Here is a 12346-nt window from a genome sequence, read left to right on the forward strand (position 1 = left end):
CCAAAAACTTTTCAGCATGAGCCAAAATAATTTCCTTTTAATTCCCCTTTCCCCTATCGCAATGTATCTCCCCCTCCTCACACACACACACACACACACACACACACCCGTCCTTTTGATGTGTGTGCGTGTGTGAGTGTGTATGACCATAGACGACCCATACTAATCAGGTCTCAAAGTAAATAGCAGCGCAGGGCGATCTCAGTGTAAATTGTGCTTGTCAGAAGAATCTCCTTCTCTCTCTCTTCCCCCCCGCCCCCGTCACCTTCATTCCCCAACCCAGTCAGTAGGTAGCTAAGAATTAAAAAAAAAAGAGGGGGGGCTCTTAACCAATGGAGTGAAGGAGGCTTGGCTAACCTTAGCCTCCCATTTTCTCTCCCCCCAATTCAGGGCTCTGACCAGTCAGTCGCCTTTGATTATCAGTTGCCAGCAGCCCCTCTCTTGGCTCCTTGACATGAGCTCCATATAAGGCAGCGATCTCCATAGAAACGTGTCAGTTTCAATAGTAGTGTCAAAGTTCACTATATACAGACATTCGCGCAGATCCCCCTTTCGGAAACATTGCTCTGCTAGTCTTCCCGTTTAAACGCATTCATTTTTGGGTCTCTCTCTCTCCCTCTCTCTCTCTCTCTCTTCCTTTCTCTCTCTCTCTCTCTCTCCCCCCTTTCTTGCATATTCTATTAGTTTTTTTTCTTCAGCTCCCTCTTCTCCTTCCTTTTCTTCTTTTTCTCTACCCTTCCTCCTAGTGTCTTTCGCTTCACTCCTGCAGGAGAAGAGAGAGGTGAAACTAAAAAAAAAAAAAAAGGAAAAAAAAAAAGGAAAAGAGAAGCAGCAGCAGCAGCCCAGAGAGAGAGAGAGAGAGGACGCTTTCATATCTTAATATCATCATTTTTTTCCATTATTGTCTAATTTTTTTTTTTATTTTGGGGGAGGCTTTTGGTCCTGGCTGATGAGTTTTATCTGAAATACTTTTTTTGAGCAAAAAAGAGAGAACATTTTCCCGGCGAGCTCCAGTGATTTTTGTAACCAGCATCGTGTATTATAACCGAAGAAGAAGGAAGGAGCAAGAAAGAGGGAAAGAAGAGGATTTATTTATTCGACCTACTTTGGATCTCTCGTTTTCTGCGCGTGCCATTATTATTCATATTCTATTTTTTTTCATTTCGCCGTGAATTCGTCTCCTCTGCGAATTAGTCACATCCAATTGCTTTTGTATTTCTTTGGTAAAAAGAGAGAGAGAGAAAGAGAGAGAGAGAGAGAGAGAGAGAAACAACAGCCAACAGCAACAACAACATCAAACTGTCTAATCTTCAATCCCTCCTCGATCGCGTTTCCCAAGACTGGTTTCCTGAATGGCTGACTGCGTTTTGCCCTGGACCTGGCCCCCGGACACTTTTATCCCCTGATCATCGGCAGCCTTTTTCTCTCCCTCTCACCATCCTCGCCCAGGCCTGCGCCCCCAAAAGAGCCCAGAGCGCCGGCGGCGGCAACTGGGGACAAGCAGCTGCACCAGCACCGGCCGGGCCCCGGCAGCGAGCAGCGGCTGCGGCGGCGGCAGCACCGACCTCCTCCTCCTCCTCCTTCTCCTCCTCCAGCTTCCTCTATGTCTGCACATCCTTTGCACTCCTAGCGCTCGGACTGTGTGGCGGGTGCGCGCGGTGTGTGTGTGTCCACCGATCGCCTCCCCCGTGCGACTCTCCTGCATGCCTCTCCCCGCAGCCCGGCCGGCCGCTTCTCATTTTGCAACTTAAGGGAGAAAACATATTTAAAAAAAAGAGGGGGGACCAAAAAATCCTTCATCCCTCCCTTCCCCCCACAGAGAGAGAGAGAGAGAGAGGAGGGGGTTGCAAAAATAAAGAGAAAGAAAACGGCAGAAACAGCTCCAAGAAGCAGCAGCAGCAGCAGCACAAGGGCAGCAGCAGCTGAAGCAGAGGCAGGCAAGATTCCTTCTCTCTCCTCTCTCCCCCAAATCCGAGCCACCCACTCCCCCCCCCGCCCCCCTCCTCTCCCCGGCAGCCCTCCGCGAGAAGCTCCGCTCCCCAGCACTTTTTGGGCCCGAGATATGGCAATGGTAGTTAGCAGCTGGCGAGATCCGCAGGAAGACGTGGCCGGGGGCAACCCGAGCGGCCCCAACCCAGCAGCTCAGCCGGCCCGGGATCAGCAGCAGCAAGCGGCCTCGGCGGCCCCGCACACCCCGCAGACCCCTAGCCAGCCGGGACCCCCTTCCACCCCGGGCACGGCCGGGGACAAGGGCCAGGGCCAGCAGGGCTCGGGCCAGAGCCAGCAGCACATCGAGTGCGTGGTTTGCGGGGACAAATCCAGCGGCAAACACTACGGCCAATTCACCTGCGAGGGCTGCAAAAGTTTCTTCAAGAGGAGCGTCCGCAGGAACTTAACTTACACATGTCGTGCCAACAGGAACTGTCCCATCGACCAGCACCACCGCAACCAGTGCCAGTACTGCCGCCTCAAGAAGTGCCTCAAAGTGGGCATGAGGCGGGAAGGTGAATATTTCTTCCCTATTCTACTCTCCCTCTCTCTGTAGCTCGGGGTGTATGTTTGCAATCCATCTACAGCTTTGCACCCAGGCTTTTGGTTTGCGCTGATGCCCTCCTCCTCTTCCTTTCCTCCCCCCCCCCCACCACCACCACCACACACTTCCCTTCTCTGCTCACTGGGATGGGAATTTATTATGATGATCAGTCACTAAATATTTATTATTTCTCCGGTATCACTAGTATAATCTCTCTGTGTGTATGTGGTTTTGTCTATTGTTGGCATGAGGCTTGGGGGACATCATTCTTTACAAGATGGGTTTCCTTCTATTTCCCTCCCTCCTTCCATATATAAAATTTAAAAACCCCACAACACTTCGCAGTAGATCCATTTCCACCATCATCTTTCCTGAAAGAAAGATGAAAGACATGTAAGTGGAGGGAAGGGGGAGAGAGAAAGGAAGAGGGAGAAATATGCTGCTGTATCTCAGCTTCCTTGTGCTTGCCAGTATGGTAGAGTCTGCCTCTTGCAAGATCTGGCCTTCTTTTCACTCCATGTTCTCAAAGGAAAGTTTGTGACTCAACCGTGTTTTTATAGTCCTGTCATTTTTTTAGCATGCTGCTCATTTTATTTCTCCATCAAACTCCACCCTCTGTTTAAATACTGCATACAAATTACAATTTACAGCATTTTTACTGATCCTTCTGATTTTCGCATAATACATAGTCTGTTTCTGGCAGGAGCTCCCCACCGTTTCAAATGCTGTTTTTCAGAGTAATTCTGATGTTTGCTTGCAATATGTCTCATTTTCCTGTAGCAAGACTGGCTGTACTATATTTTCTAAATATATTTAGCAGTTTACAGTTAAAGTTCATCTTGTGACTATCGTTAAAGATGTCTTATAGGCAAAGAAGAGAAACAGTCAATTTTGTAGAGTGGGGATTACTACTTCTTTAATTAGTTTTAAAATTATATTTTATATGCCACTAGAAAGTGAGTTCTTTCAGATATGAAAGTGCTCGCACATATGACGACTTCATTTGTAGCTTCAGGGAGCTGTTTGTAGCGTCTGGGAAAAAAAGCAAACTTAGAATTGTGTTTTCATTTAATTGAAAAATAACTGCCAAGTTTAAAACTATAATTAGGCGGAGAGGGGAAAAAAGAGTCCAGCCACTTAGATTTTGAGGGCTCAATTGGAATTTTGGTTTTCATCAATACTGTAATAAAGGATAAAGTTACGAAAATATTGCACGCTCTAAACTGGAAAAGATGAATTATATATAGGTGTGTGTTAATAATAAACCACAGTAGCCGTATCTTCTCCTTGAATTACCTTTGTTTATATTGCATGCAGTTTAGAACACTGACAGTGATGAAGTAAAACATACACATACTAAAAAAAAAAAAAACTTTGGTCAGCTTTAGGAACTCAAAGCATGCTTACGTTTTGTATTGAGATGGTTAATGAATCCAGTGTTTTTGCAGTTGCAAGCTTGTGCATTCAGTGTGCAAAGCTGTCTACAGGCTTTTGCAGTTGCAACAGCGCAGCAAAGATATTAATTAAACCATCGCATTTTTTCACTAATGTTTGGCTACTGTAAGTTCAGACCCTTCCCCCCACCCCCTTTCGAATATTTAATCTTTCTCTTCCTTCTGTCAGTGAGAACTTTGCTGGGCACGTATCGGATACTTGCTCCGTGTAATAAAAAGTTAGAAGTGATTAGCTGGGGGGCTGTGACCTGATCCAGTTTTAAGGATAATTGGATGGTATTTTTGAAGAATATGAACACATTTGTTTTTTTAAAAAACAATTTGCTTGTAAATCTACATGCTCCTCGGACAATGGACTGGGAAATAAGAAAGAGCTATGGTACCTATATTTGTACCAGATTGCTGGGATTTTTACCCCAGACAGCACGCTACAATCCGGAGGATTTCTTTTATTTGTGTTTTTCTGGTTGCGTTCCTTTTGCTGCGAGTGGGGCGAGGGTGGATTGTCTCGTTGTTTTGGCTGGGATTTTTTTATTTGTAATTTGTATTCTATTTTATTTTTTTGGCTGTGCTGGTGATGGGGCCGGGATGCCTGTACAGGGGCTGAGGGTAAGGAGATGCAGCCTGTTTTGTATACACTGCTCCATGTGTATATGCTGTCTATAGCTCTCTGTACGTGTGTGTGTGTGTGTGTGTGTGTGTGTGTCTGTGGGAATAAGCCCTGCATTGTCTCCGGATCGGCTGTAACGTGTTAGGCGATGTTTGCAAGCCTCCTGGATGCACATTTCCTCTCCTTTTCTCTTTCTTTTTGTCAGCGGTTCAGCGAGGAAGAATGCCTCCAACCCAGCCGAACCCAGGCCAGTACGCGCTGACCAACGGGGACCCTCTGAACGGCCACTGCTATCTGTCGGGATACATCTCGCTGCTGCTGCGGGCCGAGCCCTACCCGACCTCGCGCTACGGCAGCCAGTGCATGCAGCCCAACAACATCATGGGCATCGAGAACATCTGCGAGCTGGCCGCCCGCCTGCTCTTCAGCGCCGTCGAGTGGGCCCGCAACATCCCCTTCTTCCCCGACCTGCAGATCACCGACCAGGTGGCCCTGCTGCGGCTCACTTGGAGCGAGCTGTTTGTGCTCAACGCGGCGCAGTGCTCCATGCCCCTGCATGTGGCCCCTCTGCTGGCCGCCGCCGGCCTGCACGCCTCGCCCATGTCCGCCGACCGGGTGGTGGCCTTCATGGACCACATCCGCATCTTCCAGGAGCAGGTGGAGAAGCTCAAGGCCCTGCACGTCGACTCGGCGGAGTACAGCTGCCTCAAAGCCATCGTCCTCTTCACATCAGGTGAGTGTGTTCGGGGGAGAGAGGCCAAGGGCAGCGGATGGGGGGAGCTGAGGGGAGAGGTCGGAGAAGGCGAAAGAGATCACTAGGCAACACAAGAGCAAAATCATAGAGTCAAACCTCCCAGCTTTCCCCCCTCCCCAAGCCAGGCTGGGTTGGGTTTAGGTTAATAAAACCCACTCGATTTGCAACTCAATGTGGCTCCCACGTTTATGGGAAGAGCTGTAGATAACTGGAGTTCTATGCACACTATATTCCATTATCCCCACTGCCAGGGTTTGTGTTCCTTGATTCCTTGGATAACGGGGGGTGGGGAGGTGGGAAAAAGAGAAATATTACCAGCTATCTGCGGGTGTGAGAGTGACTGTCTGCCTGCGAGAGAGGGAGAGGAGGGATCTGGGTTTCTTGTGGTACTTTAACTGGTAAGGAGGTTCTCCCTGAGAGTGTTAAAAGGAGTGCATAAGCACAAATAAATCATAAACAATACTGATTTATTGCTGCCTGATTTTCCCTTATCGGAAACCATTCACGTTTGCAGTTGCAGAGGTTATTGAGGATGTAAAAAATGGATTCGATCTAAAAGAGGAAAGCAAAAAAAAAAAAAAAAACCACCAAAAAACCAACCGCAACAATAGAAACAGCAAGTCCCGGGGGAAGGGGAGAGGGTTATGTACCAGCTTACCAGCCTAGACGGAAATCTTTTTGCTATGCAAACCTCAGAAATATTGGAATTTTAACAGATTGCCAGGAAAAAAAACCAAATTAAGTGTAGGAGGTGGTAACATGCATGCATGCATGTTAACAATTTTTCTCATGATAGATGGTTCAAATTAACTTGCAGGAAGGTGTATGAACTTCGCTTTGAACTATTCTGGTTGTAGCTTATAAGACTATAATACATCTTTTATTATTGTAACCTTCGAGAGTGAAATATATAAACATCAAAGACGAACAATTTTTGGAAAACATAGGAAACATAAACAAAGCAAGATAAGAAGCCACTCAATGTTATTTTCTTTTTCTGTCTGTCTTTTCCTTTTTTGAACCATTCCTCCCATTTAGCAATAAATAAACAGTTGTAATAAATCTAACTTGAAACTAGGCCGAAGCAGAATTAAAAGCATTCTTGAACAAAGATGGCAAATCGTTCAAAGGCCTTGTTTAACAGTAAGCAGTTTATAATCCATCAATATTTGTTGCCTTTCATGCATGAAAAATAGTATTTACATGGTATTAAGATGACTCTTAAATTTGCACAATATTGTAATGTAGCAAATGTAGTATTAATATCGATTTGAACATCAGATAATTTATTTAGACAGGAGTATCTAATTTGTATGCAGGGTGGTCAGAGACATGTACTTTGACTGCCCCCTTTTACTTTCAGTGCAAATGCAGTCTTGTAGTGTTGGAAGGAATCTTTCTTTGCGAAGGATAAAAGTACAGATCTTAAAACAAATGGGAGATTTACTGATTAGCCATCTCGACATTTTAATGCATTTTATCTTAATAAGTCTTCTTGATGGAAACATGTTTTTCAAAGGTGACAAAGAGACTGGGCAGCATTTATCAGCCTGATTTAACTCGAGTCTGTCTGCAGACTTACATTCCATACTCATTCATTTCAGAAGGTTCATCAGTAAACAGACCAAGCTCTGAGAATCTTTCTGTTTTTAAACACCTATTGAAGAATTTTTTTTTTAAATAGAGGGAGAACTGGTGTGGTGGTTAGTGGTTATTAAAAGAAAAGACACCTGAAAGGCGTTTGTCCCAAATGAAGAGTGGGTTTTCCCCATCTTTCCCCCCAAATTCTGGACCTGGGCTAGATGTGTAACTGGTGGCTTTTTTTAACTCCTCTTTCTATATGAATAGTAATTTATTCAAATATATAATGAAATATTTACCAAGGGAGGAGCTTGCTCCAGCAATTGACTAAAGCGATGAATGGGGTTTAGGAATGGAACAATAATATTATTTTGGAGCAGAATAGCATGAGGCATATTAGAAGATGAAAATACAGCTGTCAGTAGTAATTTACCCCTTTCCCTTACCCCCAAACACACTTCCACTTTTGACTAAACTTGTTTTGATTGGTAGCCAGAGGGGAATTCATGGGAAGCCTTTCTCGAAGTCATCCAACTTTTAAGCAAACTTTGACTGATTGAAAAGACATTTTTAGACATATTGTCCAAAGCAGTTTACTAAGCACTGAGTATTTAAAGCTGGCATGAGGTTATCCTGGTGTGTTTTTTACGTTTGGGGTCCGGATAGTATATTTAATCTTTAAAATTCTGGACATCATCCAAGAACTAGGTCGTGACCCAAACGTACTACTCTTTTAAAAAAACTTTATTAATTTATACACCTACGTGTTTCTTCTAAATAAAACTTTCCACGACCAGACAAAATAACGTAAATTCAATAAATCTATTTGCAGCGCAATAAGAACTTCGATTTCTAGTTATACGCCAACTGATTACATCTATATTTTCTGAACACTAAACTCTTCTGAATGCATCACATGAAATACATTCCCTGTACTACAAAGGATAAGGCTGGAGTGTACTGAACAGTGATGGTTATTTATTTACATAATTTCTTTTCCATAGACTGCAAGAAGAAATATTGAGCTCTCCCTTATTGACACATTGCCATATAAAAAGTGAGACACAGAGAATTTCCACATTAGCCCTCCCTTTATTAACTGAGATATAATTCACGGATGGTAAATATGTGTTGCATTACTTCTTACACATATTCCATTTCTCCGGACTCAATAATCTAATCGGTTTTATACCATATAGTGTTTAAATTTTTAAATCTTGTTTTAAGCGGTTGGGAAATAAACTTTAAGGGTGCTAAATACAATTCACGTAAACGCATATGCCAGGGGCATTTCAAATAATTAAGCAAGAGTAGATATTATCTGCATTAGAAAATTGTGTTTCTGTGCCTAATACAAAATCTAAGACGTATTCTTCCCCCTTTTTAACGTATTTCTATCAAGTAACTTCCCAGTCTTGATTGTCCAGTGACTCTGCATTGTAGGTGCACTTATCGTAAACATCTGATAAATATTTTACTAACCTTAAGGGTCTGACATATGGGGCCTAAAAAAATAATCTGCTGGGCTATCAGTAAGACCCTTTCATATTGCATTGTTTGGAAGTTGAATGGGATCCTATTGCATAATGAGCAGATGATACATGTAAAATACCAAGATATATGTAAATATGGAGTGTGATTTGTGGCAATCAGCATATGAACAGGACTGTGTTTTTGATTTATATTTCAAACAAGAACAGGCCTATTCTTTTGATATAGGTATAGATATAGAAATTGCAGCCTGGTGCTTTAGATGTTGCAAAATAACACTGCATTAAAGGTACAGTATGGATTAGCAAAACAGTCTGGCTTGGATAATAGTATATCTGAGGGATGCCTAGTCCGTAGCTCAGGTCAAAGGTTCTTATCCTCAGAAGTTCTTGAATCAGCTTGTTTTATTTGTATTTTTGCTCGAGGCCATAGTGTGGTAGATGAAGGTGTTCAGAAATCTTTTTAAATTCAGTTTTTGAAATATGAAGACATATACTACAAAAATCCAATTGCCAGAGATTTTTGCTTTGAATAATTTGTTGTGTCTTTCCAGGGTCATAAATTTACATTCACAATTTTGTAATGTCCTTTTGGGGCTATTAACATGCATTAATTCATGTACAGATCTATATATTAGCAAAGTCTGGCTTTGATCTATAGTAAACCACACTGCGACTGACTGCTCGTCTGTGAGCCTTATGTTTTAAAAATATTCATTATTAATATACGTAACAATGTGGATATTTGAACCATAGGGGCAAATCCATTACATTTCACTGACGATAGTTTCCTGAGCAAGTCTCTCAACGAATCAGCTGATACACCATAATTCGCTGTTTTGGAATTTTAGATGATTAGATAAATAGATTAGCTAGATAGATAGATTCCAGTTTATGTTCTCAGATTAATATGCAGTTGCCTCGATCGCATCGTTCTGCCGGGAATGAAGGATATTCTTCTGGCTATATATACGAAAAATACACATATATGGTTACATTTAGGCAATGCTCATGCACTGCAGCCGCTTCCAGCTTTGTGGCTGATAGCTGCAGATGTCTGCTTAGCACAGTCTGGAGTAACTGAGCCATATTCCTCTTAGATTATTATACAGTTTACCTATTTTCAATTACTTGCTCACAGATACAGAGAGCAGTTCAGCCTTTCTCTTTGGCATTGCACTGCAGATTCCGGGCAAGGGACTCCAAATTCCATACTGCGAAAGCGTTTTTGACTTGTTCAGATTTCCGGCCATGTCCAGAAACTCGGCGTATTTGAATTAATTAATCAATGTATGTATTTATTTAGCATGCAGCATAGATGCAGGACACATTTAGTATAAATCCAGACAATGGCTCTCCTGGCTATGTGTTTGAGTTGTAGTCATGGTACAACACTCATCAGTGTGTAGATTAAAACAAAACCATGAGCATAATAGCCGCGTTCCTCCTATCTCTCCCCTCTCGGAGGCTGATAGTCTGCTGACAGAGGACAGGTTGCAGTGGTTTGGCTGTATGGCTTCAGATCCCCCCCCCCCCCCCACACACACACACACACACAGCGTCTTACATTATTTATTTCCAAGGTGGCGGAGGAAACAAAAGGGAGGTTTTGCCTGCGCGTCTCTATGTCTGTCGGTCTGGTTGCCTGGCTAGCCCTGCCTGGGTGCTGATGGGGGGGTGTTATGGTTGGAAGGGGCGGTGGGACGGTGTATTTAGTCCCTGTGTATGTGCGCTGTTTGCTCGCTTGCTTACTGAGTAACTAACTGTTTCCCCTCCTTGTCTCCTCCTGGTGTGTGGCTGCCTGGGCAGATGCCTGTGGCCTGTCAGATGCTGCCCATATCGAGAGCCTGCAAGAGAAATCTCAATGCGCCCTGGAGGAATATGTGAGGAGCCAGTACCCCAACCAGCCGAGTCGCTTCGGCAAACTGCTCCTGAGGCTGCCTTCCCTGCGCACCGTCTCATCCTCAGTCATCGAGCAGCTCTTCTTCGTCCGCTTGGTAGGTAAAACCCCCATTGAAACCCTCATCAGAGATATGTTACTATCTGGGAGCAGCTTCAACTGGCCTTACATGTCTATCCAGTGTTCCTAGAGCACAGCCAACACCCCCATAGAGACACTGAGGACCAACACAAACAGAAATATAAGAACCGAGTAAAGTTGGGGTGCAGAGAGGGGGGGAAAGCAGACAATAAACAAAAAAAAATAAAGACTCGTGTAGGATCAGATCTGTGACCATGTTTGAAAGGAAAAGAAAGGACCTTGTGTCTGTGGAAAATTTTGGAAAAAGGACCGAGGGAAATTTAATAAAACCAGAAGGAGAATAATGGATCTTCCAGGATTTATTGTGGACTGATGTGGATATATTCTGTACAGAAACAAAGAAACAAACACAAAATATTGACGCTGAACTGAATCTTGTGTAGAAAACACACACGCAAACACTTACCACGAACATTGTTATTCATTTTGTAAAATATTAGTCTTTATTTTCATTTTTTGGTAAAATTTAAAACATCGTATGCGCATAAAGAAAAAAGAAACAAGAATTAGGGGAAAATAACATTTTCCAAATAATTATAAAAAAGAATTGTCCTGTGTCTATGTATCTATATCTGTTTTGTATTTTTTTCTGGTTCCAAACCAGGTTTCCTGTGATTCTATACTAATAATTTTTGATATAACCCTTTGCTTCTTATAATGAGTGCGATATATGTTGTCGAAGCTGTTCTTCAAGAATTAAAATTGAAGTGAGAATTTAAACAAAAATAAAAGAATTTAGCAAAAAAACCATTAGTCTTGTTGCTTGACCATGCCAACAGAGTTGACAAACGTATACTCCTTCGCTTTTAACTTCTAGTGGGATTAAATGGGAGAACTTTTTAAAAAAACTTTTAAGGGAGCTACAAAGTTGTATAAAACACACAGTGTTCCAAAACCGATTTGGTTGTGTAAGTTTAGGATTTAAGAGACAGATGCGAACACAAACAGTTCAATATCATAGATGAATCAATGTATCTGCGATTGTATCACAAACCTAAGTGCATCTACCCTGGTCAACGCATTTTGAAACACCTTTCTTGTCAGTTGAAGCTTCTGCCAAGTTTATACAGTGCTATTGCCTTGTCGAATTCAGCGGCAAGGTTTGGCGTCACTGTTTTCTACCAGCACTGTGCAGTGATGTGCAATATAAGGTATACTGTAGTCATTTTGCCTGTTATTCGTTTGTTCAAAGCTTAGTGGGGTTTTTCCCAAGACTTCAAAGACCCAACACTGAGCGGTCTGACTGTGTTAGGCATTTGCTATCTTCTGCTGAAAGGATCGGTGTTATTGTTTTTCTCTCTTCCAGTCACTAAATGTAAAGGGTATTCCCATCCCATTAATACAGAAAGCTAACTGGAGGTTTGTTCGTTGCGTGGTGTATATGTGTGAGTGTGTGTGTATGCGTGTATCACACACACACACACACACACACACACACACACACACACACACACACACACACACATCCTACATGGATTATTGTGCTGTAACTCTATAAAAGGAAAATTTGAGAGGTCTGCAAAAGCGCCGTTTTTTTAAATAAAAAAAAATCTTTTCCATAAGGGAGCCCCTTCGAAGGTGAAGGCTTCACAATGCTTCTAGCTGGTGGTGCTGATCTCTGTAGCAGCTTTCAGTGCATTAATGTTTTATAGGATCTGAGACGGAGCTGTAAGAACACATACTGCCAAGGGAGCTCTTTCTTAACGTATTAATAAAGCCGGATCTTTTAACAATAACATCCCCACACACACACCTCCCTCGCCCCCCAAACAAACCCGGATGAGGCAGGATTTTCAATCTGAGGAGTGATCGGCAGTGGTTTTCTTTTCATTTACTGTCCAGATTTTTTTTTTGCATTAACAAGATCCTTCAATTCAACTCGC

At 42.9% G+C, this 12346-nt stretch overlaps 1 protein-coding gene across 2 annotated transcripts; it reads left to right on the forward strand.

Annotated features, from left to right (window-relative positions):
• Window positions 1-424: 424 nt before the first annotated feature.
• Window positions 425-11882, forward strand: NR2F1 (nuclear receptor subfamily 2 group F member 1). Of its 2 annotated transcripts, none has more exons than XM_050943923.1 (3): window positions 425-2504; window positions 4803-5330; window positions 10232-11882. In XM_050943923.1, the coding sequence occupies exons 1-3, from the start codon at window positions 2063-2065 to the stop codon at window positions 10510-10512; spliced, it is 1251 nt and encodes a 416-aa protein (XP_050799880.1). In that variant the 5' UTR covers window positions 425-2062; the 3' UTR covers window positions 10513-11882. The 2 variants fall into 2 exon arrangements, with proteins under 2 accessions (XP_050799880.1, XP_050799881.1); XM_050943924.1 differs by lacking the exon at window positions 425-2504 and adding an exon at window positions 4012-4366 and having other exon boundaries at window positions 10232-11327.
• The last annotated feature ends 464 nt before the right edge of the window (window positions 11883-12346 follow it).

Source organism: Gopherus flavomarginatus, chromosome 3 (genome assembly GCF_025201925.1).
Source record: "Gopherus flavomarginatus isolate rGopFla2 chromosome 3, rGopFla2.mat.asm, whole genome shotgun sequence".
In the NCBI taxonomy this organism is placed as follows: domain Eukaryota; kingdom Metazoa; phylum Chordata; order Testudines; family Testudinidae; genus Gopherus; species Gopherus flavomarginatus.